This window comes from Mobula birostris, chromosome 28 (assembly GCF_030028105.1).
Source record: "Mobula birostris isolate sMobBir1 chromosome 28, sMobBir1.hap1, whole genome shotgun sequence".
Classification (NCBI taxonomy): domain Eukaryota; kingdom Metazoa; phylum Chordata; class Chondrichthyes; order Myliobatiformes; family Myliobatidae; genus Mobula; species Mobula birostris.
The window spans coordinates 7,432,625-7,459,739 of NC_092397.1; the positions used below are offsets into that span (position 1 = coordinate 7,432,625).

Sequence of the window (27,115 nt, forward strand, 5' to 3'; positions counted from 1 at the left end):
AGGGAGCCGCTCTTGCTCCAGCGCTCGCAAAAACAGCGGGTCGGAACAATGTGCTACCGCGGATATTGCAGGACTTCTGACGGCGATGGGACTGAATTCAGAGGCACTTGGAAGCCAAGCGAGTAACCAACCCGGGAGCAGCAACGCTGGGACAGCCTATAGCAACAACACAGGGTACAGCTCCTTATTATGCACGTCTATTCCATAAAAACATCTCTCCCAGTGAAATAGTAACTCACTGCAGAATTAACTCCTTTAAAAATAGCGGAACAAATACGAATTTAATTTGCACTTTTAAATAATTTTCATCTGCATTATCGATCTATACTCGACATACATCAGGGCTTTTATTTTCCTGGGGCGTGAATGGACCGTGGGTGTTGCATCCCACCAAGAGGTGATTATTTTCGCGTCTCCATCAGATGGATCTTTTTAATCCACCTCTCTCCCCCCACCCCCCCCCGTTTCACCCGAGGGAGATGAGGCTCTGCTAACGGGGTTAAGTCATAAATATTCCCCCCCCCCCCCCCGTTTTAACCATTACGCAATGTAATGTTCGAACGGCGCAGTACCTGTGTTTAAAGGGTTCTGGCCTCTTTAATGCACCCACTGCCGAATCCTTCTGGCTTCGGCTGTTTGCATTAATTCTTCCCCCACCTCCCCTCCTCGCCTCTCATCTTCCAAGTTCGCCCAAAACCACGCACTCATCGGTTGGCCCTTCCGCACTTACGAGAGGGGTGGGTTTTATACATTGAGTGCGAGTAGGTTCGGGAAAGGGTCCCTGACCCCCGGTGTGGTGTTGGAGCTTTGGACTGGGATGGGAATATGGCTATTAATGTCCGGGACCGAACCCGGGGTAAACTGACAGATCTCTCCCTCCCTCCCTCCTCCCCGGCCGCCGACTCTCTCACTCGGCTGGTATCGAACCGGCACTGCCGAACCAGGCCAGAGAACAGTGACTAATCCCTGCTGCTATACTGTCATCGCAACTGGCCGTTCGGCCCACCGGGTCCGTGCCGACCTCCAGGGTCTCATTTTGATACCAGTTCCGGGGACAACCCGGTCTCCCCGTGTTCCCGTCGATCATTCCCTTCCCGGTGCCTGATTCAACCACACACACACACACACAACAAACCCAGGTCTCTAGAGCTATGAGGTAGCCGCCCCCTCCCCTGAGAAAGAGAGGCCATTCAGCCCGTCGAGCCTGCTGTGCTGTTCACTGGCGGGTTCCGTGACCCTCCCCCCCCACCCCCCGGCACTCTGGTCCCTGGCTCTTCTCCTCTCAATAACCAAACCCAACCTTCCTTCGAGCCCCGTCAGTGTCGAGAACTCTTTCTCCACAGCTCTGTCCTCTCCCCCACCACCCCCTTTCACTTCCTGCCGTGGTGCCGCCACCATTCACTCCCTCCCGACACACCCCCCACCCCCCAAAGCAACCAGGCCGTGGTGCTTTTTTCTTAAAGGGGGAAGAATTTAATCGGGACCCCGGGTGAACAGCTCCTTCCCGGTGCACATATGGGACGAGGTGCCGGAGGAAGTAGAGGAGGCAGCTACACCGACAAAGACCCTCGGACAGGTGTGTGTGGGGAAGGGAAGGGGCCCCTCTTTCAAGATGAGGCCGCTTTCGGGCAGGGCCCGATGCCAGGCAGCACCCACAAGCCGCTGGCGGGGCTCGGCAGGCCGGGCGGCATCTGTGGAAACGGGCGAACGGTCGACGTTTCGGGCCGAGACCCTCCGGCAGAGGGAAAGAAAATGAGGAATCAGGGATAGAGGGTGTGGGGGAAGGGGAGGGAGAAACACGAGGTGATGGGTGAAACCGGGAGAGGGGCAGGGGATGAAGTAAGGAGCTGGGAAGTCGACTGGTGAAAGAGATACAGGGCTGGGGGTGGGGGGAGTGTGACAGGAGAGGACAGAAGGAAGAAGTGGGTGAGGAGCACCAGAGGGAGGTGATGGGTAGGTAGGGAGAGGAGGGGAGAGAGGGAAACGACTCGGGAATGGTAAAGGGGAGGGGCGGTATTACCAGAAGTTTGAGAAATGGATCTTCATGCCATCTGTTTTGTCTCACCCTGTCCGTACCGCCCCAGCCTCCGCCGCTGGGCTAGAAACGTGCAGGAGCAAACGTGTGGTTAAGTGCCTTGCTCAAGGACACAACACGCTGCCTCGGCCGGGGCTCGAACTGCCGACCTTCAGATCACTAGACCGACGCCTTAACCACTTGGGAGGGGGGGGGCGACCCAGACGGAATGCAAGGTGTTGCTCCTCCAACCTGAGCGTGGCCTCACCTTGACTTTAGGGGAGGCCGTGGATAACAAATTCTTCATCTTCCCCCGCCCCCTACTTCAGTTCCCCACTCTGGCCTCTCGCCTCTATCTCCTCACCGGCCTATCACCTCCCCCTGGTGCCCCTTCTCCCACGGTCCGCTCTCCTCTCCTATCAGATCCCCCCCTTCTTCAGCCCTTTTTACCTTCTCCACCTATCACCTTCCTGCCTCATCTCCCCCCTCCCCCAGCCGTCCGGCTTCACGCCCACCGCCCTCCGGTCCTGATGCAGGGTCTCAGGGGGGCCAAGACGTCGACCCTGTTCACTCATTTCCACGGGTGCTGCCGGCCCACTGGGTTCCCCCTACATCTCAAGCACTGCTGCCAGGATTCACCCTCTGGGTGAAGATGGTCCTTCTATAGAAGCTCCTGGGTGGCTGGGCCTTCGCTCTGAGAGTGGGACCTCTGAGTCCCAGGCCGTCCCACAGCTCCCCTTTCGAAGCCCCTCAGTATTATATATGTCGCTGTGATGGTCGTACAACACAACGACACAGAAACTGGCCCTTCGGCCCGTCTAGTCCATTCTACCTCGACCCAGCCGCCTGCGCTTGGGGGCTGTAGCCCTCCACACCCCTCCAGCCTCTATCAAGTCACCCGCCGTTCCCGTGTGCCCCAGGGAACACGAGTCGCTCTAGCATTTTTTGTGAGGTTTAGAGGGGTCTGGGCCAAATGGGAGTAGCTGGGTGGGCAGCTGGGCTGGCACGGGTGAGTTAGGCCGAAGGGCCCTGTTTCTGTGCTGTAGGCCCCTCTGGATCATCCGCACTGAGCCCCGTTACCAGCACCGGGTCCGTGGCCCAGAACCATACAGTGCAGACTAGTGGCCTTCGGCCCATCTGTTCATGCTAAAGTGTTATTGTACCTAGTCCCATCAACCCACACCAAGACCATAACCCCCCCCCATACCCCTCCCATCCATGTACTTACGTAAACCTCTCTTAAACGTTACAATCAAACCCACATCGGGGTGGCATGCAGATAACGAACACTGATTTAGACTGAAGGGTCTCGGCCCGAAACGTCGCCTGTTTACTCTTCCCCATAGACGCTGCCCGGCCGGCTGGGTTCCTCCGGCATCTTGCGCGCGTTGCTTCCAACTCCTCCAGATTTTCTCGTCCTTGTGAACATGCCTGGACTCTCTTTCGATTTTGTGTTTTATATTCTGGGTTTTTCACTCTTTCTTTCTCGTTGCCATTTGTGCAATTTGTTTCTTTGCCCGTGGGGTGAGGGGTGAGGGGGGTTGATGTTTTTTCTTTGAACAGGTTCCATGGTGTTTCTTTGTTCCGTGGCTGTCCGTGGGGAAGACAAAACTCAGGTTGTATACTGTACCCATACCTTGATAATTAATGGTGAAGGAGAGAGGGAGACTTGGGGGGTGGTATGTTTCGAGGCTGTCTACGTGGAAGACAAATCTCAGGTTGTATACTGTACCTATACTTTGATAATTATTGCACTTTCAATCTTTTGAATCTGTCACTTCCGCTGGAAGCTTGTTTGAGCAAAGAAGTTCCATAGAACCATAGAAACTACAGCACAGAGACAGGCCTTTTGGCCCGTCTTGGCTGTGCCGAACCATTTTCTGCCTAGTCCCACTGACCTGCACACGGACCATATCCCTCCATACACCTCCCATCCACGTATCTGTCCAATTTATTCTTAAATGTTAAAAAGAACCCGCATTTACCACCTCGTCTGGCAGCTCATTCCATGCTCCCACCACTCTCTGTGTGAAGAAGCCCCCCCCAATGTTTCCTTTAAACTTTCCCCCCCTCACCCTAAACCCATGTCCTCTTGTTTTTTTCTCCCCTTGCCTCAGTGGAAAAAGCCTGCTTGCATTCACTCTATCTATACCCATCATAATTTTATATACCTGTATCAAATCTCCCCTCATTCTTCTACGCTCCAGGGAATAAAGTCCTAACCTATTCAACCTTTCTCTGTAACTGAGTTTCTCAAGTCCCGGCAACATCCTTGTAAACCTTCTCTGCACTCTTTCAACCTTATTAATATTCTTCCTGTAATTTAGTGACCAAAACTGAACACAATACTCCAGATTCGGCCTCACCAATGCCTTATACAACCTCATCATAACATTCCAGCTCTTATAGTCAATACTTTGATTAATAAAGGCCAATGTACCAAAAGCTGTCTTTTTAGGGAATTTTGAATTTGTATTCCCAGATCCCTTTGTTCTACTGCACTCCTCAGTGCTTTACCATTTACCCTGTAAGTCCCCTTAAGTATTTTACCTTTCACCCTTAACCTATGACCTCTAGCTCCAGTCTCACCCACCCTCAGTTGGGAAAAAGCCCACTTGCACTTCTCCTATCTATATCCCTCATAACTTTGTGTATCAAATCTCCTCTGATTCTACCTTCCGGGGAATAGAGTCCTAACCCCAGGTCTTCACTTCTTCCACGTCGTGAGGTCTCTGCCTCTGCAGCCCGCTCGGGAGCCACTCTCAGATCCCGGGCCTTCCCGGGGTTTTTTCAGATCCCATCTTTCTTCCCTCAAGCTTAACCCCTCGGGTTTTCCACACCTCCGCTCGAGGGAAGTGTTTATCGTCGGTGTTTATATATTGCTGTGCGAGGCGGTAAAGATGCTTAAGAGGGTGTGTTGTGTGTTGGCCTTCATTAGTCGGGCTGAGTTCAGCAGCCGTGAGGTAATGTTGCAGCTCTATAAAACCCTGGTTAGACCTCACTTGGAGTTTTGTGTTCGGCTCTGGTCCCCTCATTATAGGAAGGATGTGGAAGCTTCAGAGAGGGTGCAGAGGAGAGTTACCAGAATTTAGAACATGAGAACACTCAGTCCTCTTTTATTGTCATTTAGAAATGCGTACATGCATTAAGAAATGATACAATGTTTCTCCGGAGTGATATCACAGAAAACAGGACAGACCAAAGACTAACACTGACAGAACCACATTATTATAACATATAGTTACACCAGTGGAAAGCAATACCGTAATTTGATGAAGAACAAACCATGGGCACGGTAAAAAAAAAAAGTCTCGAAGTCCCCGAGTCGATCGACTCCCGAGTCCCCGATAGCAGGCGGCAAAAGGGAGAAGCTCCCTGCCGTAAACCTCCAGGCACCGTCAACTTGCCGATGCCTTGGAAGCAGCCGACACTGAGTCCGTCCGTCCGAAAACTTGGAGTCTCCGACCAGTCTCTCCCATACAGCCCCCCGAGCGCCATCCTCTGCCGAGCGCCTTCGACCTCTCCCCGGCCGCTGAAACACGCAAAGCCGAGGATTTCGGGGCCTTCTGCTCCGGAGATTCCGGTTACCACGCAGTAGCAGCGGCAGCGAAGCGGGCATTTCAGAAGTTTTCCAGATGTTTCTCCGTACTCTCATGTCCGTCTCCATCAAATCAGAATTGTGCACGGTCCCCTACTTGACAGATAACAGACATCACCACCGAAGTGGCCGCGCGCACTGCCGTCGCGCCGCCATCTTCTCCCCCTCCCAGGCGGATACATGTACTATGAGGACAGGTTGAGTGAGTTGGGGCTTTTCTCTTTGGAGTGAAGGAGGATGAGAGGTGACTTGATAGAGGTGGACAAGATGATGACAGGCGTAGATCGAGTGGACCGCCAGGGACCTTTTTTTTCCCTCAGGGCGGTAATGGCTAAGACAAGGGGGCATAACTTTAAGGTGATTGGAGGAAAGTATCGTGGGGGGGGGGGAAACGTCAGAGGTAATATTTTAGAGCGGTGGGTGTGTGGAACGCCCTGCCAGGGGTGGTGGTAGAGGCAGATACATCAGGGGCATTTAAGGAACTCTTAGATAGTCACATAGGTGGTAGAAAAATGGAGGGCTATGTGGGAGGGAAGGGTTAGATTGGCCTTTAGGGTAGGTTAAAGAATCGGCACAACATTATGGGCCGAAGAGCCTGTACTGTTCTATGTTCTAAGTAGTGGTTGAGGCAGGTACGTGAATAATATTTAGAAGTACGTGAATAGGAGAGGTGTGCAGGTCTGTTGACCAAATGCAGGCCGAAAGGCTTGTACTGTGCTGTACTGTTTTACGTCTGGGCCCTTCATTATCTTCTACACCTCCTAGGGGTTTAAAAAATCCAAAAATAAACCCTTAATTTTCCAAAATGGCCAATCCCTAATCCTGGAACGGTTTCCGTATTCCCCGGAAATTCGGCATGAAGGATCCCCTCCGTACAGGAGGCCTCGATCCAGAGGATGCGGGTGGTCGCAAAAGGGAAGAGGACCCGGGGAGGGGGCGGGGGCAGGAGGACCTTTTACGAGGAGTTGAGATTTGAACTCGGACGGGGTAGGTGAGAGAGTTCAAAATGAAATGGAGACATTCCGAATGAAAATTTATATTAAAGAAAAACATAACAGGTGCCTGAGCAGCTAATGGGGAAACAAAAAGAGAAAATCCCAGAAACACTCGGCAAGTCAGGCAGCATCTGGTGGGGGCGAGAGAGAGAGGGCATCTTGTGCTGATGCTCTCTTCTGGAAGAGAGAGAGAGCGAGAGGAGAGAGGGAGAAAAAAATTGAAAGAATACGGAGATCATTTATTTGCCAGGATTTGAGTTGCAGGGAAAGGTTGAATAAGACCATCAGAAATAGGAGCAGGAGTCGGCCATCTGGCCCGTCGAGCCTGCCCCGCCATTCAATAAGATCATGGTTGATCAGACCATGGACTCATCTCCACCTACCCCACAACTCTTAATTCCCCTACTATTCAAAAATCAATCCAATCTTGTCTTGAATATACTTACTGTGAATATTCCCTGGAGTGCAGGAGAATGAGGGGAAATTTGACCAAGGCAGTGTAACGTGGTTGAAGTCACCGGAGAGATGCAGTGGGTAAAGTAAATAAAGGCATCCGTTAGTCTTGCGAGACCGTGGATCTGCGCCTGGAAAGTCTTCACTCTCCAGGGCGCAGGCCTGGGCAAGGTTGTGTGGAAGACCGGCAGTTGCCCATGCTGCAAGTCTCCCCTCTCCACGACACCGATGTTGTCCAAGGGAAGGGCATCAGGACCCATACAGCTTGGCACCAGTGTCATCGCAGAGTAATGTGTGATTAAGTGCCTTGCTCAAGGACACAACATGCTGCCTCGGCTGGGGCTCGAACTCACGACCTTCAGATCACTAGTCCAATGCCTTAACCACTTGGCCACGTGCCCACACTGTGGGTAGATATAAAGTAATCTTTTATTCGACAAAATGAGACCCAATATTACACGACACTTCCATATGCCAATGACCAAAGGTAACAGCGGGACAATTCTATGGTTACAGTGTACCTACAGTGCTTCCTTTGGATTACATGCAGTTTTCACTCACCACCTTCTTCGCACCCACGCTCCGGGCACCCAAAATGAATGTTGATCAGCATGAACCAACGTCAACTGTCCACTTCTCCACGGATGCTGCCTGGCCTGCTGAGTTCCTCCAGCATTCTGTGTGGGCCGTTAATCAGCTGTTCACAGCTCCAGGAACCTATTGTCCGGAGCTGTATTTTAAATTTAATCTACAGTCCACATTCAGGTTGAAAGATTGGTTGCCAAAGTTAATATTGGTCTATATGTCTTAAGTCCAGATTATGACCATGAGATATAGGAGCAGAAGTAGGCCATTCGGCCCATCGAGCGTGCTCCACCATTCAATCGTGGGACGATCCAATTCTTCCAGTCATCCCCACTCCCCTGCCTTCACCCGCTACCCTTTGATGCCCTGGCTAATCAAGAACCTATCTATCTCTGCCTTAAATGCACCCAATGACCTGCTGGTCGTGGCAACAAATTCCACAGATTTACCACCCTCGGACTAAAGTAATTTCTCCGCATCTCAGTTTTAAAAGGACGTCCTTCAATCCTGAAGTCGTGCCCTCTTGACCTAGAATCCCCTGCCATGGGAAATAATTTTTCCCTAACAAGAGGAATCCAAATTTTTTGAGCAATATAGATGAGGTAAATGCAAGCAGATTTTTTCCACTGAGGTTGGGTGAGACTAGAACTAGAGGTCATGGGTTAAGGGTGAAAGACGAGGGGGAACATCTTCACGCGGAGGTTGGTGAGAGTGCGGGACGAGCTGCCAGTGGAAGCCGATGTGGGTTCGATGTCAACGTGCAGCTCAGAAAGGTTTGGGGAGCAGCACCGGGGAAGGCTGGGGACGTGGCCCGTTCCACGCACCAAGCAGAAAGTCAGGCGGAGCTGGGGCTCGTGGGTGCCCGAGGCGACCCCTTGAGTTTGGAGCTGAAGGAGGGGGGTAGCGGGGTGGATGCGGAGGGGAACTGCTGTCGAGAAAGAAGCGGAGAGCTTCAAAGCCTTTGTAACAGCTGGGGGTGGCGAACTTGTGGAATTCATTGCTGGGGGGGCTCTCGATTAACGCGAGGTTACGCGGAGAAAGTAGAACGAGCGGGGTCGTGGTAAATCGGCCGTGACAGAATGGCGGAGCCGACTCGATGGGCCAAATCGTGCTCCGATGTCGTACTGTCGGCCCTGACTCTGGAGTTGGCCAGCAGGTGGCGCAGTGGCATCAGCGCCGGACTTCGGGGCGAGAGGTCCCGAGTTCGAATCCAGCCGGCTCCCTTGCGCGCTTTCCATCCATGCTGGGTTGAGCATCGACCTGGTAAATAAAAAGGAAATGCTGAAAGAAACGCGGTATGATGAGCAATCACCAAATGATCGGTGCAAAAGGCTTGTCATGATAGCGTCCCGATGACTCCGCCAGGAGGGGTTAAGAGCTCCCTTTACCCTCTGACTCTGGAGTGAATGAGGAGTGGTGGGGGGGGGGGGGGTGTAGTTATGTGGTCTCTGAGCAGAGGGAAGGTGATCGGCCACGGAACCGGAGGGTGGGGAGTGAGTTCCTCAGCGGTTTATCACATCACAGTGGATTCAGTGGGGGACTTCCGGGAGGGAAGAGGTGGAAAACGGGAAGTTGAGTTTGAGGTGGTGGGAGGACGCTGACCTATTACTCTCTCCTTGCTGGGTATTCCTCAATAATTGCGATTTCCCCCATCCCGATCAGCAACGGGTTCCTGCCGGGGGGCTGACCCATCCCGCATGCGGCCCGGGACGTCGAAGAGCATCGCGGACCCGTTATGGAGCCGCAGTTGCTGTTGATAACCGTTCCCCTCTGGGAACTCAGTAGAAACCCAGACGGTATTGGACGGTGCCAGGGATCGAAACCCACACCCCCTCCCCCTCCCCGAGCGGTGATTTCTGGCGCTATAACGCGACGCAATAACGGCTACACAACCGGGGTTGCCCCCCTTTGGCCATGGTGAGGGCTGTGTCGAGAGAGTGGGGCTGGTTGGAGAGCCCGTTCGAGGAGCTGGGACAGAGAATGGGGCAAATAGCCGAGCGACAGGATATATCGCGTGCAGTCAGTGAGGTACACCTGCTCATTAATGCAAATATCTCATCAGCCAATCACGTGGCAGCAACGCAATGCATCAAAGCATGCGGACACGGTCAAGAGGTTCAGACTAGACATCAGAATGGTGGAAGAAACGTGACCTTTGACTGTGGGATGATTGTTGGTGCTAGATGGAGTGGTTTAAGTATCTCAGAACCTGCTGATCTGCTTGGGGTTTTCTTGCACAGAAGTATCCAGAGTTTACAAAGAGTGGTGTGAAAAACAAGAAACATCCAGTGAGCGGCAGTTCTGTGGTTAAAAACGCCTGGTTAGTGACAGAGGTCAGAGGAGAATGGCCAGACTGGTTCAAGCTGACAGTAACTCAAATAACCACACGCTCCAACACTATGAGATGGAGTGTGTGATGGGACAGTGCGGAGGGAGCTTCACTCTGTGTCTGACCCCGGGAGTGTGTGATGGGACAGTGTGGAGGGAGCTTCACTCTGTGTCTGACCCCGGGAGTGTGTGATGGGATGGTGTGGAAGGAGCTTCACTCTGTGTCTGACCCCGGGAGTGTGTGATGGGACGGTGTGGAGGGAGCTTCACTCTGTGTCTGACCCCGGGAGTGTGTGATGGGATGGTGTGGAAGGAGCTTCACTCTGTGTCTGACCCCGGGAGTGTGTGATGGGACGGTGTGGAGGGAGCTTCACTCTGTGTCTGACCCCGGGAGTGTGTGATGGGACGGTGTGGAGGGAGCTTCACTCTGTGTCTGACCCCGGGAGTGTGTGATGGGACGGTGTGCAGGGAGCTTCACTCTGTGTCTGACCCCGGGAGTGTGTGATGGGATGGTGTAGAGGGAGCTTCACTCTGTGACTGACCCCCGGAGTGTGTGATGGGACGGTGTGGAGGGAGCTTCACTCTGTGACTGACCCCGAGAGTGTGTGATGGGACGATGTGGAGGGGGCTTCACTCTGTGTCTGACCCCGGGAGTGTGTGATGGGACGGTGTGGAGGGAGCTTCACTCTTTGGCTGTCCCCAGGAGTGTGTGATGGGATGGTGTGGAGGGAGCTTCACTCTTTGGCTGTCCCCAGGAGTGTGTGGTGGGATGGTGCAGGGGGCTATGTGTCTGACCCCGGGAGTGTGTGATGGGACGGTGTGGAGGGAGCTTCACTCTGTGTCTGACCCCGGGAGTGTGTGATGGGACGATGTGGAGGGAGCTTCACTCTGTGACTGACCCCGGGAGTGTGTGATGGGACGGTGTGGAGGGAGCTTCACTCTGTGTCTGACCCCGGGAGCGTGTGATGGGACGGTGTGGAGGGTGCTTCACTCTGTGTCTGACCCCGGGAGTGTGTGATGGGACAATGTGGAGGGAGCTTCACTCTGTGACTGACCCCGGGAGTGTGTGATGGGACGGTGTGGAGGGAGCTTCACTCTGTGACTGACCCAGGGAGTGTGTGATGGGACGGTGTGGAGGGAGCTTCACTCTGTGTCTGACCCCGGGAGTGTGTGATGGGACGGTGTGGAGGGAGCTTCACTCTGTGTCTGACCCCGGGAGTGTGTGATGGGACGGTGTGGAGGGAGCTTCACTCTGTATCTGACCCCAGGAGTGTGTGATGGGACGGTGGGGAGGGAGCTTCACTCTGTGCCCATCATGTGCCGTTGTTTTGCTGACCCAAGGGAATCTCCCTGACTGCACCTCGGTAGGGGCTTGCAGCCGTCTGGGGCATATTTGTTGCTTGGACATTCTGAACGTTTGGCTCTGTCAGTGACGCACAGTCTTACGCAGTAGTGTTCTGGTGGTCTACGGCTGATGTGGAATACTGCTGGTGACCTGGAGTCTAACACAAGGCACTGCATCTGATGCAGTCTGACACGGGACACTACACGTGACATCCAATCTAATGCAGGACCCCTGGAAACGTACCGTCCAATGCTAGAAGCAGTGGCTGATGTACAGTCTGACGCGGGATCGAGCAGGTTGACGTAGAATCTAACGCAGACACGACAGCGATTTTCCAGACTAACGTGGGATCTCAGATGCAGAGGGACTTGGGAGTCCTTGTGCAGAACACTGAAGGTTAACTTGCACCTTGAGTCAGTGGTGAGGAAAGAAAATAAAATATTAGCATTCATTTCAAGGGATCTAGAATACAAGAGCAGGGATGTGATACTGAGGCTTTATAAGGCACTGGTGAGGCCTCACCTTGAGTATTGTGAAGAGTTTTGGGCTCCTCATCTTAGAAAAGATGTGCATTGGAGAGGGTCCAGAGGAGGTTCACAAGGATGATTCCAGGAATGAAAGGGTTATCATACGAGGAACGTTTGATGGCTCTGGGTCTGTGCTCGCTGGAATTCAGAAGGATGAGGGGGGGGATCTCATTGAAACCTTTCAAATGTTGAAAGGCCTAGAGAGAGTAGATGTGGAAAGGATGTTTCCCATGGTGGGGGAGTCTAGGACAAGAGGGCACAGCCTCAGGGTAGAAGGACGTCCATTCAAAACAGAGATGGGGAGAAATTTATTTAGCCAGAGGGAGGTGGATTTGCGGAATTTGTTACCACAGGCCACTGTGGGGGCCAGGTTGGTGTATTTAAGGCAGAGATTGTTTGGTTCTTGATTGGACATGGCATCAAAAGTTACGGGGAGAAGGTTGGGGAGTGGGGTTGAGAAGGGGTGAGAAAAGGGTCAGCAATGTTTGAATGGTGGAGCAGACTTGTTGGGCCAAATGGCCTAATTTTGCTCCTATGTCTGATGGTCTGATGGGTGCTGCTGGTGACCTGCAGGCTGACGCAGGGCACTGCAGGCAACAATGCTGTCTAACGCGGGACGTTGTCGACGGTAAGACGCAGCCTCTCACCCTGTGTGTTTTCCTGGTCAGGATGGTGCTGGAGACCAGCGCTGAAGCCGTCACCGCGCAGGCCTTCGATCCGAACAACAGCTGTGCGCGCGCCTCCCAGCCTCCGCCCGCGACCGACGGCCCGGAGCTCTCCCCGTCCAACCAGGGTGCCACCAAGTACGGAGAGGTCATCGTCCTGGGGTAAGTCTCCCTGCTCCCTTCCCGCCCTCCTCCCGTTCCGGCGGCCGTGCGGAAACGTCCCGGGAGAGCTGCGAGTTGAGATATCGGTGATGAGGGTTGCACAGGCTGAGGGGCTGAGTGGCCTCAACCCTGTCCGGGTCTCAGCTTCAACGACAGAATTTTATTTCCAAGTCCTCTTCCACCGTTCCCCGGCTCTCTTCCTCAATGCATGAGACCTCAGTCGATCTCTCCTTCGCCTTCCCACCCATTCTTTGGTAATCTTTCACCCCCCTCCGCCACGCTTCTCAACAATCTATCTACCTCCACCTTCAACGTGTTTAAACTCTTGCTTCTGTCACCCTTGGAAAAAGAGGGTTCCAGAAATTCTCCACCCTCAAGAGTCGTAAGACCCCGAGGAGCAGGAGTTGGCCCTCTGACCCCGTCGTGCCCGCTCCGCCATTCGATCAGCTCGTGACCGAACTGGCCGTGGACTTCTCCTCCTCCTCCCCCGACCCGTAACCCTAAATTCTCCCCGCAGTGCAAAAATCTGTCCAACTGCATCTTAAATATATCGAGTGAGGTTGCCTCGCCTGCGTCCCTGCGCAGATATTTCCAGGAGAAAGCAGTTCCTCCTCATCTCCGTCCTAAATCTACTCCCCTGAATCTTGAGGCTATGTCCCCTAGTTCTAGTCTCACATACTGGTGGAAACGACTTTCCTGCCTCTATCCCATTCAGAATTTTATATGTTTCTGTCAGATCCCCTCTCATTCTTCCGAATCCCAGCAAGTGCAGTCCCAGGCGACCTAATCTCTCCCCAGTTGGGGATAATGATACCTCAGCCCTTGCACAAGCAGGTTCTCCCCTGCTGTGGCAACTCGCGTTCTCGATATTATTTATTTACTTATTTGGGTGTGTTTTTTGTGTATTTGCACGGTTTGCACTTTGGCTGTTTATCTGAATGATAGAAGAAAATGAATCTCGGGGTAGAATATGGTGGTGATAGATTCACTTTGAACTCTGACCTTTGAACCCGATGGCCATGTTTCAGTAATGGCCACTTTGTTCAGATTCGTGCCACAAGTTCATTGACCTCGCTTTGAATACTGCAGCCATTCAGCTGAGGAGCCCTCACCCGAAAAAAGCCCTCACCTTATAAAGAGGGGCGGCTCGGTACCGTAATGCTTCAGGGCACTCGCTTGGGGTTGAGTTCCCGCCCCTGAGTGTGTGCAAACCTGTGGATTTCCTTCGGATGCTCTGGTTTTCCAGACATCCCACCCGGCAAAAACTCATTTCAGGGAGGTAGCACCGTCAATTTGCGGGAGACTCCCGGAACTTCCGGGAGAGGTGGGATGTCTGCAATAGAGTAGCTCCTTAGCAGCTAGCCAGCTAGTTTAAATAGCGTTAGCTATGCTAATGAACAAATGACATCTGTTAAACTCACCTCAACATGTCTTTTACAGTCTTAACCCACCATGGGCAACAGAAAAGTCACTGTTGCAAACACTGCAATTATTTTGACCCCTATTAGACAGGGGTGCACTTTAGTGTAGTCTGGGGTGACGTACATTTTACATTTTTTTCTGGAACACTCTGCCCTCTCTCCCTCTCTCCCTCTCTCCCTCTCTCCCTCTCTCCCTCTCTCCCTCTCTCCCTCTCTCCCTCTCTCCCTCTCTCCCTCTCTCCCTCTCTCCCTCTCTCCCTCTCTCCCTCTCTCCCTCTCTCCCTCTCAAAAAAATTGATTTCCGGGACATTGTATATAATTTGCAGGCATCAGGGAGCCACTATTAATGTGCGGGAGACTCCTGGAACTTCCGGGAGAGGTGGGATGTCTGGGTTTCCTCCCACATTCTAAAGGCGTACAGGTTAGAGCTGGTGAGTTGTGGGCGTCCTGCGTTGGCGTCAGAAACGGGACACTTTGCGGGCTGCCCCCAGTACATCCTCGGACTGTGTTGGCCTTTGACGCAAACGGTGCATTTCGTTGGATGTTTCGTTACTCATGTGACACATGAAGCTGATTTCTCAAATTTGTTTTTGAAGTTGTGTAAGATGTTGTTGAGGCCAAACTTGGAGTATTGTGTCACCTACCCACAGGAAAGATGTAAATAAGATTGAAAGAGTGCAGAGAAAGTTTACAAGGATGTTGCTGGGTCTGGAGGACCTGCATTATACGGAAATATTGAATAGGTTAGGACTTTATTCCTTGAAACAGGGAAGATTGAGGGGAGATTTGATAGAGCTGTACAAAATTATGAGGGGTATAGATGGGGTAAATGCAAGCAAGCTTTTTCCACTGAGGTTGGGTGAGACGACAACCAGAGGTCATGGGTTAAGGTTGAAAGGTGAAAAGTTTAAGGGGAACATGAGGGGAAACTTCTTCACTCAGAGGGTGGTGAGAGTGTGGGACGAGCTGCCAGCACAAGAGGTGCGTGCGAGCTCGATTTCGACGTTCAGGAGAACTTTGGAGAGGTACATGGATGGTTGGGGCTTGGCTATGGAGGGCAGGTTGGTGAGAGTAGTAGTTTAAATGGTTCAGCATGGACTACTCCACAGGCCGAAAGGCCTGTTTCTGTTCTGTACTTTTCTATGACCCTATAATCGGGTTTGGGGGGTGCCTGGGGTGATGGTTATAATGGAAATAGGGTAAGGAGACGGGACTGGTTTAGTTGGGAAATTGATTATCGATCACGCACGGGCTCGGGTTGGCAGGTTGTGGGCGTGCTACGTTGGCCCCAGGAGCGCAGCCCCCCGGCGCATCCTCGGACCGTGTCTGTCGTTGACGCAAACGAGGCGATTCACTGTATGCTTGGGTGCGCAGTGAAGCTTACCTTTCAACTCTTACATTGTCCACAGAAACGTGTGAAACAGTATAGAGGCAGACCCTTTGGCCCACTTCAAACATGCTGACTACAGTGTCCAACCGGTCAAGTCCCATCTGCCCAGGTTTGGCTGGTATCCCTCTCTATAATAACCTTAAGGAACTGTGCGGGGTCAATTCGGGTATAACATCTGAGTGAGGTTTGTTGAGAACATAGAACATAGAACAGTACAGCAAAGTACAGGCCCTTCGGCCCACAATGTTGTGCCGACCCTCAAACCCTGCCTCCCATATAACCCCCCACCTTAAATTCCTCCGTATACCTGTCCAGTAGTCTCTTAAACTTCACTAGTGTATCTGCCTCCACCACTGACTCAGGCAGTGCATTCCATGCACCAACCACTCTCTAAGTAAAAAACCTTCCTCTAATAGCCTCCTTGAACTTCCCACCCCTTACCTTAAAGCCATGTCCTCTTGTATTGAGCAGTGGTGCCCTGGGAAAGAGGCGCTGGCTATCCACTCTATCTATTCCTCTTATTAACTTGTATACCTCTATCATGTCTCCTCTCATCCTCCTTCTCTCCAAAGAGTAAAGCCCTAGCTCCCTTAATCTCTGATCATAATCCATATTCTCTAAACCAGGCAGCATCCTGGTAAATCTCCGCTGTACCCTTTCCAATGCTTCCACATCCTTCCTATAGTGAGGTGACCAGAACTGGACACAGTACTCCAAGTGTGGCCTAACCAGAGTTTTATAGAGCTGCATCATTACATCGCAACTCTTAAACTCTATACCTCGACTTATGAAAGCTAACACCCCATAAGCTTTCTTAACTACCCTATCTACCTGTGAGGCAAATTTCAGGGATCTGTGGACATGTACCCCCAGATCCCTCTGCTCCTCCACACTACCAAGTATCCTGCCATTTACTTTGTACTCTGCCTTGGAGTTTGTCCTTCCAAAGTGTACCACCTCACACTTCTCCGGGTTGAACTCCATCTGCCACTTCTCAGCCCACTTCTGCATCCTATCGATGTCTCATCGACGTCAGAAGCTGGATAGCTACAGGAAACAAGCTTCCAGAGATGACGTGTGGCCCTGGTAGTGTTGGACTTGTGTTGTCTCCCCGAGGGAATTTGGTGCCAGTAATTTTTCCACTCCCTCCCTTTGCTCTGGCAACGAGCGGCTTTTTTTAATGTCCCGTTTGTCGCAAAGAAAAGAGCTGGAGAAATTACCACCTCACGTTTGCCCTATCTTGTAAGGACTAGATAGGGTGGATGAGGAGAGGATGTTTCTGATGGTGGGGTCTCCAAGAACTAGAGGGCACAAGCTGAAAAAACTGAGGGGCGACCCTTTAGAACAGAGGTAAAGAGGATTTTTTTAGCTAGAGAGTAGTAAATCTGTGGAATGCTCTGCCACAGACTGCGGTGGAGGCCAAGCCTGTGCGTGTATTTAGGGCGGAAATTGATCATTTCCTGATTGGTCAGGGCATCAAAGGATATGGCAGGTGGATGGGGTTGAGCGGGGTCCAGGATCAGCCGCGATGGAGTGTGGTAGAGCAGACTCGATGGGCTGAATTCCCTGTGCCTCGTGTAACCGAAGTATAAGCTGCCTACTTTTGTGTTCAGTACCCCCAGCGCGCTCGTTCTGTAAGCTGTCATAATTAAAAGTTAGTGGTGCTTGTCTCGCGTGTATTGGAACACACCGCGCAATGCGTCGTTTGCGTCAACAACCAGCACGGTCTGAGGATGTGGCCGGGGGCAGCCCGCAAGTGTCGCCACACATCCGGCACCAACGTGGCACGTCCACACCTCCCTAATCCTAACGTACCCGTCTTTGGACTGTGGGAGGAAACCAGAGCACCCGGGGGAAACTCCCATGGTCATGGGGAGAATGTACAGATTCATTACAGACAGCAGCGGGAATCAAACCCAGGTCAGTCGGCTGTAACTGTCAACAAATGCCACCGGGGAGACACATAGCTGGTAGTATAAGAGTCTATTTGGCACTCACACGCTGACATTCTGGAGAGAGGCTCTGTAACCCAAAATTACATCACATCTTTGTGTGCTGCAGATCAAAGGTAACAGCAGGGAGACTTTCTTTAGTTACAATGCTTCCTTTGAGTTGCATATAATTTTCAAACACCTGGATCTTCACGCCAACACCCCAGACACCCTAAGTGAGTGTTAATCTCTAAGTTGCATTCATGCATATGCAGACATCTCAGGTCAATGGGGTGTTTATTGCATTCATGCATATAGAGACATCTCAAGTCAATGGGTTGTTTTTTGCATTCATGCATATGCAAACATCTCAGGTCAACGGGGTGTTTATTGCATTCATGCATATGCAGACATTTGTCAATGGGTTGTTTATTGCATTCATGCATGCAGACATCTCAGGTCAATTGGGGTGCTTGTTGAATTCATGTATATGGAGCCATCTCAGGTCAACGGGCTGTTTATTGCATTGATGCATATGCAGCCATCTCAGGTAACTGGATGTTTCCTGGTGTGCCATCGACCCCAGTCTGCAGCTCCAGGAAAACAGTTGTTCAGAACTACATTTTAAATTCGATCTACAATCCACATTCAGATCTGAAGACTGGTTGCTGTCAAAATTAACATTTGCTGTATACGCTAACTCCAGAGGACGTCCTAGCAAGCGTTATACTAGCTGCTTAAGCTACCGTGCTGCCCCGGATATTCCACATTTCACCTTTCACCCTAAACCTATGACCTCCAGTTCTAGTCTCACCCAGCCTGAGAGAGTTAAGGCCTTGTGTGTGTGTATGTTTAAAGATGAGCTTCATTAGTCACAGGTACATTGAAACATACTGTATCGTGATCTCGCTGGCTGGTGGCGTAGTGACATCAGTGCTGCCCTTTGGGGCAGTGTTGTGATGGAAATGAGACAGATTCTTTGGGTCTCAAAGGCAAGGTTTCTGGACACACAGTTTTAACAATTAGGAGTTTATTTACAAGGGGAGAAGAGCTTGGGGACAACACAAGCGGCTACAATATTCGCACAACCACACTTAGAATAGACGAGCGTGGGAAAAGTCGGGTCGGCAGTCCAATACACGGGAAAACGGTGTGGGGACAGAGTACGGGTACGTATACAAGCAAGGGAAAAATAACTACGATACCTGCCACCCCTTGACTATGGGCAGGCATGGCTCTCTGCTACAGGGACAACAATAAACGCTCCCAAGACCCTATTCAATGCACAGCTCACCACGTGTCTCCAGTGCTGTTCTGCAGTCTTCAGCCTGGAGTGAAGCACGGTGGTCCCTCGAGGATGGCAAAAAAGAGAGCGAGCCAAGCACATGTAGCACCCTCTATAGGTCAGGGGGCTGGAGGGTCCAGCCCAGGTGATTCACTGGGGGGGGGGGCAATGGCTTGGTGCTAGATGGGTTAATCCAATTAAGGTGGCCAGTGGTTAAGTGTGCATTGATTAGTTGGGAGGAGTGAAATGTTGACTGGCATGTGGTGTGCCTTCCGAGCAGGTAGAGGGCAGTGCTGAGCCGTGACAGGCATGGCTCTCTGGATACAGGCGGAAGGTCCCGAGTTCGAATCCAGCCGGCTCCTGTGCATGCGTTCCATCCGTGCTGGGTTGAGTGTTGAGCTAACAACTCAGCCTCGTAAATAAAGAAATTCTCTGCTACAGAAACATCAACAGCAAAAAGTCGATGGCCTTATGCTCTCTCGTGAGCTTAAAGGCAATTTCTCTTCTTTCGGTATAGTGATCCGCGTCGTTTTTGCATCAACGACCAACACAGACCGCGCCACATAGCACACCCACAAATCACCAACCATAATCCGTACGTCTTTGGACTGTGGGAGGAAACCGGAGAATCAGAGGGAAACCCGCGAGGTCATGAGGAGAACGTACAAACTCCTTGCAGGCGGCGGTCATTCGCTAACGCTGTAAAGTGTCACGCGAACTACCGCGCTACCATGCCGCCTTGGTCATACCTGCAGTAATTGTGATTAATCACTGCAACGGCGCATTACACGCTGTGACCACGGGGTCGGACACCTAGATCTCCCCGTGTCCCTGAGTTCTGCCGCCTCCCCCCCCCACACACAAACACACACACCCCCACCCCCCAGGGCTCAGGTAAACTGGCTCGGGATTCTTGTCCCTCTGCGCGGAAACCCAGCGGGCTGTCGTGCGATTGAGCGGAGTTGACACCGGCTCCCGTTTTCTCTCTCACCCTGCAGGTACAACGGGTCGCTGGGGAGCGGCGACAGAGGGCGGCGACGTAGCCGGCTGGCGCTGTACAAGAGACCAAACGCGAACGGCGTCAAGCCCGATGTAGTTCATATCACATCGACGCCCCTGGCTTCCAAGGTACCCGCGCTGTTTAAGGATTCGGGAACGATTAACTTTACTTGCTGTGTACGTTTACAAGATCGTCCCACGCAAGCTAACCCTGGGCTTCGGTTTGCAGGCGCTGACCAACGCGGGGCAGCACAGCGTGTCGTACACCCTCTCCCGGAGCCAGTCCATCATCGTGGAGTACAGTCACGACAGCAACACGGACATGTTCCAGGTGATGGGGACGGGGACCGGGGACCGGGGAGGGCGGTGGTGGTGGTGGTTAGATTCAGGCACGGCAGCCGCCGCACGGTAACCCAGCTGACTGCCGGCGCCCGCTCTCACTCGCAGATCGGCCGCTCCACGGAGACGTTGATCGACTTCGTGGTCACGGACACGGCCCCGGGCTCCCAGGGCGGCGGTGAGGCGCCGACTCTCCAGAGCACCATCTCCCGGTTCGCCTGCCGCATCACCTGCGACCGCAACCCGCCCTACACCGCGCGCGTCTACGCGGCTGGCTTTGACTCCTCCAACAACATCTTCCTCGGGGTGAGTGTGAACAATTGGATTGAAAGCTGGCTTTGCTTGTCACGTGTATATCGAAACGTACGGTGAAACGCGCCGTTTTGCGCCGACGATTGACGCCGTTGGAGGACGTGCTGGGGGTGGGGGGGCAAGCGTAGCCAGGTTTCTGGTGCCAACATAACCCTAATGTGTAGGTATTTGGACTGTGGGAGGAAACCAGAGCACCTGGAGGAAACCCCCACAGTCACGGTCACGGGGAGAACGTGCAGGCACTTGCAGACAGTGGTGGGAATCAAACCCCCAATCGCTGGTCTGTAATGACGTTACAGACTGCCAATCCTCGCTGATTTGATGTGACACAAACGGTGCGCTGTTGTCAAATTAAGCCAATCTATTATCTGGAACGCACTGCAGAATTAGCTAAAATCACTCCGTTCAAGAGGTATTTGCATAGGCAAGGGCTAGAAGCATATGGGGCTGATAGGACTTGACTGGATGGGCTGAAGGGCCTGTTTCTGTGCTGTATAGTATAGTACCTAATAAGCCGGCCACTTAATGTATGTTAAGTCATTGTCATTTAACTAGATACATGTATACTGTCAAACGAGACAGTTTCTCAGTATCAGGGTGTAAAGCACTGTAGTATACAATAACTTAGAAAAGTAAGGATAAATTCTACAAATGAATTATGCATGAATACAAGAATACATAAATTAAATATTGTCAGGTATGGGACAGATTAACCGGTGACACTTCGAGTATGATGCAACAGGGAGTTCAGAAACCTGATGGCCTGAGGGAAGAAACTGTTTCCCATCCTGGCCGTTCTTGTCTTTACGCATCGGAGTCTCCCGCCTGATGGTAGAAAGTCAAAGAGGATGCTGGATCCTTGATAATACTAAGGGCCCTGCATACGCAGCGCTCCTGATAAATGTCCCCGATGGACGGTAGGGAGACCCCTATGATCCTCTCTGTTCTCACAGGGACTTCCGGTCCGATGCTCGGCTGCTCCCAGACCAGGTGGAGATGCAGCTTGTCAGGACGCTCTCCATGGTGCTCCTGTAAAATTTAGTTCAGCTCGGGGCGTGGAGAAGCCTCTCTTTCCTCGATCTCCTTGGGAAGTGGAGGTGCTGCTGTGCCCATTTATTCAGGCTGGTGACATTAAGGGATCGGGAGAGGCCATTGGTGACTTTCCGCTTCTGTGGCCCGTCCGCTTCACGGTTCGACGTGTTGTGCGTTCAGAGATGCCTTTCTGCACACCACTGTTGTAACGTGTGGTTATTTGAGTTACTGTCGCCTTCCTGTCAGCTTGAACCAGTCTGGCCATTCTCCTCTGACCTCTCTCATTAACAAGCGTTTTCGTCCACAGAACAACTGCTGACCGGATGTTTTTAAGTTTCTCGCACCGTTCTCTGTAAACTCTAGAGACTGTTGTGCGTGAAAATCCCAGGAGATCAGCAGTCCCTGAGATACTCTGACCACCCCATCTGGCGCCAAACAATCACTCCACAGTCAAAGTCACTAAGATCACGTCTGATGCTCGGTCTGACCAACAGCTGAACCTCTTGACCGTGCCTGCATGCTTTTTATGCATTGAGTTCCCGCCACGTGATTGGCTGATTTGATATTTGCGTTAATGAGCGGGTGTACCGAGTAAAGTGGCCGCCGGGTGCACATGCAGGCCAAATGGGATTGGTGCAGGTGGGCAAAAAGGGCAGGCACGGAAATGATGGGCCGAAGGGCCTGGATTTTTTGCTGTCCAGTGGTGACAGACAGGTAACCTGCGGTGGACTGAGAGTTTCGATCAGTTCGGACGGGATCTTTTTAAGGGTCTGAGGGTCTGAGAGTCCTTGTCCTGGCTGTTCAGTCTGATGGGACGGTTGTACAGCCCCTCACAGGCCCCGAGATCAGCTGTGGCTCAAATGTTATCGCTGAAGAGAGGATGGTACCTGCGGGGAGGTCGGGGCACAGCAGGATCCCACAGATAGTTGTAAGATTGGGGAGGGAGTGCCCTTCAACAACCTTGTGGGATCTTTTGTGTTGGACTGGGGGGGGGGTGAGGAAGTTGACCTTGTGCCTAATTTGACTGCGGCACCAACAGGGCACGGTTCATCCCACGAAGCCGTAGGATGCAGGAGCAGAATCAGGCCATTCAGCCCATCATGTCTTCAGGGACTTACTGATTTACTTTATACTTTATTGTCGCCAAACAATTGATACTAGAATGTACAATCATCACAGCGATATTTGATTCTGTGCTTCCCGCTCCCTGGATTACAAATCGATAGTAAATTTTAAAAATTTAAATTATAAATCATAAATAGAAAAATTAGAAAAATGGAAAGTAAGGTAGTGCAAAAAAATTGAGAGGCAGGTCGGGATATTTGGAGGGTACGGCCCAGATCCGGGTCAGGATCCGTTCAGCAGTCTTATCACAGTTGGAAAGAAGCTGTTCCCAAATCTGGCCATACGAGTCTTATTATCCCTCTCAAACCCCGTCTTCCTCCCTTCCCCCCTCCCAACCTTGACACCCTTACGAATTAAGAACCTATCAACCTCCGCTTTAAATATATCCAATGACTGGCCTCCACAGCCGCCTGTGACAACGAATTCCACAGATTCACCACCCTCTGGCTAAAGATATTCCTCCTCATCTCCGTTCGAAAGGGACGTCCTCTCCACATCCACTCTATCTGTGTCCTTTGGTCCTAGACTCCCCCACTATAGGAAACATCCTCTCCACGTCCACTCTACCTGTGTCCTCTGGTCCCAGACTCCCCCACCACAGGAAACATCCTCTCCACGTCCACTCTATCTGTGTCCTCTGGTCCTAGACTCCCCCACTACAGGAAATATCCTCTCCACATCCACTCTATCTGTGTCCTCTGGTCCTAGAATCCCCCACTATAGGAAACATCCTCTCCACATCCACTCTATCTGTGTCCTCTGGTCCTAGACTCCCCCACCATAGGAAACATCCTCTCCACATCCACTCTATCTGTGCCCTCTGGTCCTAGACTCCCCCACTATAGGAAACATCCTCTCCACATCCACTCTATCTGTGTCCTCTGGTCCTAGACTCTCCCACTGCAGGAAACATCCTCTCCGCGTCCACTCTATCAGGGCCTTTCAATATTCGGTAATTTCTTCCCTTCGGCACCGCCCATTGTCTGGATATCGTGCTCTGGTGCCGGAGACCTATTTGAACCCACGGGCTCCTGATGGGGGGGTGGAGTGCGGGAATTGTTGGGAACGCAACCCCCCCCCCCCCCCCGTGGGAATGAAGTGGAGAGGGAAGACCGAGAAAGGATGTGCTGGCATTGGAGACGATCCAGAGGAGGTTTAGCCGGATGATTCTGGGATTGAAAGGTTAACATACGAGGAGTATTTGGCCCTGTACTTACTGTCATTTGAAAGAATTGGGTGGGGCAATCTCGTTGAAACCAACCAGATATTGAAAGGCCCAGATGGAGTGGAGCTGGAGAAGATGTTTCTCATAGTGGGAGAGTCTAGGACCAGAGGTGCAGCCTCCGAATAGAAAGAAGGCCATTCAGAGCAGGTGAGAGGAATTTCTTTAGCCAGGGGGTGGTGAATTTCTGGAATTTATTGCTGCAGATGGCTGTGGAGGCCAAGTCATTGGGTATAGTCAAAGTGGAGGTTGATAGGTTCTTGATTAGTCAGGGAGAAGGCAGGAGAATGGGGGTTGAGGTGGGTAATAAATCAGGCATGGGACAGAACAGACCCGATGGGCTGAATGGCCTACTTTGCCTTACGGAGTGCCCTGAGAAGGTCGTCAGGCAGCGCCACCCCCCCCACCCCCACCTCCGGTTTGGACTTGTCCCGTGCTCTGACCCCCCCTGCTCTCCCCCCCCCCCCCCCCCGCCCGCCGACAGGAGAGGGCGGCCAAGTGGCGAACCAGCGACGGGCTGATGGACGGCCTCACCACCAACGGCGTCCTGGTCATGCACCCGGCGCACGGCTTCTGCGAGGACTCCGCGCCCGGCGCCTGGCGGGAGATCTCCGTCTGCGGGAAGGTGTATGCCCTGCGGGAGACAAGGTCGGCACAGCAGAGGGGCAAGCTGGTGGGTGACCTCTCTCCCTCCTGGTGTGGGGTGGGGGGAGTGAGGGGAACGGGGGGTGGAGGAGGGTGAAGGGGGGTTCGATCGGGCAGAGCGGAATGAAGGGGGCAACAGGGCAGAGGACAGCAAAGGGGTGGAGGGGAATGAGGGGGGGCGACTAGAGGGACTGTCGACAGGACAGAGGGGTTGACGACGGGGCAGAGGGGTGAGCGGGGGGGGGGTGCAAACATCCCGTTCAAAACTCTCGTGCAGCCCCTCGAACTCCACAAACACATGGAGGGTGCAGGGGAGGTTCACCAGGCTGCTGCCAGGATTAGAGAGTTTGTCTTTTTAAGAGAACGGGTTGAGCCTTTCTCTTTGGAGGATAATTGGTTAGAGAAATCACAGATAGTTGCAGGAAACAAGTTGTTGTGACTTTCCGCAGGTTGACTGGGGCCTCCCCTACTGTAAAAGGGCTGGAGGGGGATAGAGTTTGCCAAATGTGTTCTGGGATATTTCCTCAATGTCCCAACCGAGGCGGACGCTGGATCTGCTGTTCGGGGAAGAGAGGGAAATGTGTGTAGGGGAGCATTCTGCTTCTAGTGATCACAGTGCCATTAGATTCAAGCTACTTAAGGAAAAGGATGGATCTGGTCCTCGGGATGAGACTCTAAGTGAGGAGAAATTTGATGGTTTCAGCTGGCAAGTGTCGGTTGGGACAGGCTGTTTTCTGGCAAAGGTGTGCTGGGCAAGTTGGAGACCTTCGGAAGTTTTATTTTGAGCTTGTGTGTTTCTGTCAGAATAAAAGGCAAGGAGGACGACAGAGATTGATAGGTATCTGAGTAGCCAGGGCATCAAAGGTTATGGTGAGAAGGTGGGGGAGTGGGACTAAATGGGAGAATAGATCAGCTCATGATAAAATGGCGGAGCAGACTCGATGGGCCGAATGGCTGACTTCTGCTCCTTTGTCTTATGGTTTAGGTAAACTTAGTTTTTTGAGAGCTATTGAGGCCTTGGTTAAGGAGGAGAAGATGCATAGCAGGTAGGGAGAAATGAAGTACTCGAGGTGTATTAAGAAATGCAAGGGAACGCTTGCGAGGGAAATCAGGAGGGCTGAAAGAAGGCACGAGATTTCTCCATGAAGGAGAATCGCAAGGGCTTCTACAGATTTATTAGGAACAAAAGATTTGCAAGAGAATTTGGTCCTCTTGGTCATCTATGCATGGACTGAGAGTGGGGAGATCTCAGATGGATTTGGTCTGTATTTTCTCGAGAGATGGACACAGAGTTGAGAGAACTGAGACCTGAACAGGTTTCCCCTTCGACTTTGATGAGGCCAGTGTAGAAATTGCAGAGGCCCCAGCAGAGGAGGAATTTAAAGCACCCTGAGCCACGGATGAGGTGCCGGAGGACAGTTGAAGAACGAGCCAGGCTGGTGAGCCTGACATCAGTAGTGGGAGAGTTATTGGTAGGAATTCCAAGGGACTGGAATATATGAGTATTTGGAAAGACGGGACTGATAAGGAAATAGTGAACATGACTTTGTGCATTGTCCAACCAATCTTAAACTTCTGAGGTTGACAAGGAAGTTCCTGAAGGAAAGGACTACATGTCTACATGGATTTTGGCAAGGCCTTTGGTAAGGTCCACATGTGTGATTGTACGATGTAGAGGGAGCTTCACTCTGTGTCTGACTCCGGGAGTGTGTGATGGGACGGTGCGGAGGGAGCTTCACTCTGTGTCTGACCCCGGGAGTGTGTGATGGGACGGTGTGGAGGGAGCTTCACTCTGTGTCTGACCCCGGGAGTGTGTGATGGGACGGTGTGGAGGGAGCTTCACTCTGTGTCTGACCCCGGGAGTGTGTGATTGTACGATGTAGAGGGTGCTTCACTCTGTGTCTGACCCCGGGAGTGTGTGATTGTACGATGTAGAGGGTGCTTCACTCTGTGTCTGACCCCGGGAGTGTGTGATGGGACGGTGTGGAGGGAGGTTTACAGTGTCAGGAGACATGATGGAGTGGTTTGACTTTCTTCCTCTTCTCTCTCTCACTTTCCCCAGGTGGAGAACGAATCGAACGTCCTCCAGGACGGCTCCCTGATTGACCTGTGCGGGGCCACCCTGCTCTGGCGCAGCACCCCGGGCCTGGAGCGGGCGCCGACGCTGAAGCACCTGGAGGCGCTGCGTCAGGAGGTGAACGCGGCGCGGCCGCAGTGCCCGGTGGGCTTCCGCACGCTGGCCTTCCCCAGCCTGGCGCGCCGGGAGGTGATCGAGAAGCAGCAGCCCTGGGTCTACGTCAGCTGCGGCCACGTCCACGGCTACCACGGCTGGGGCTGCCGCAAGGAGGCAGGCGGCGGCCTGGAGGAGCGCGAGTGCCCGCTGTGCCGGCGGGTGGGGCCCTACGTGCCGCTGTGGATGGGCTGTGAGGCCGGCTCCTATCTGGACGCCGGGCCGCCCAGCCACGCCTTCTGCCCCTGCGGCCACGTCTGCTCGGCCAGCACGGTGAGGTACTGGTCGCGGATCCCGCTCCCCCACGGCACGCACGCCTTCCACGCCGCCTGCCCCTTCTGCGGCACCTGGCTGACCGGGGAGAAGGGCTACGTCAAGCTGATCTACCAGGGACCGCTGGACTGAGCAGAGAGACCCTCCTAATGGGGGCACCCGCCACCCCGCCTCGTTCTCCCCCCACCTCTCCAGGTTATTATGCAAACCCACCTGTCGTTTTCTTTTCTAAAAAAAAA

At 52.6% G+C, this 27,115-nt stretch overlaps 1 protein-coding gene across 2 annotated transcripts; it reads left to right on the plus strand.

The window, feature by feature from the left end:
• Nucleotides 1-27,115, plus strand: LOC140188822 (E3 ubiquitin-protein ligase pellino homolog 1-like). 2 transcript variants are annotated; one of them, XM_072245473.1, is made up of 7 exons: nt 1-174; nt 12,514-12,672; nt 19,698-19,827; nt 19,928-20,029; nt 20,146-20,343; nt 24,213-24,401; nt 26,436-27,115. In XM_072245473.1, exons 1-7 carry the CDS (start codon nt 86-88, stop codon nt 27,006-27,008), a joined length of 1,440 nt encoding a protein of 479 aa, XP_072101574.1. In that variant the 5' UTR covers nt 1-85; the 3' UTR covers nt 27,009-27,115. The 2 variants fall into 2 exon arrangements, with proteins under 2 accessions (XP_072101574.1, XP_072101575.1); XM_072245474.1 differs by lacking the exon at nt 1-174 and adding an exon at nt 1,317-1,576.

Bases quoted from the DNA above. Each gene is read 5' to 3' on its own strand.
- LOC140188822 (XM_072245473.1), top strand. From the start codon at position 86: ATGGGACTGAATTCAGAGGCACTTGGAAGCCAAGCGAGTAACCAACCC. The intron at 20,344-24,212 runs GTGAGTGTGAAC...GCCCGCCGACAG, and splicing joins CCAACAACATCTTCCTCGGG to GAGAGGGCGGCCAAGTGGCG. The intron at 24,402-26,435 runs GTGGGTGACCTC...CACTTTCCCCAG, and splicing joins CACAGCAGAGGGGCAAGCTG to GTGGAGAACGAATCGAACGT.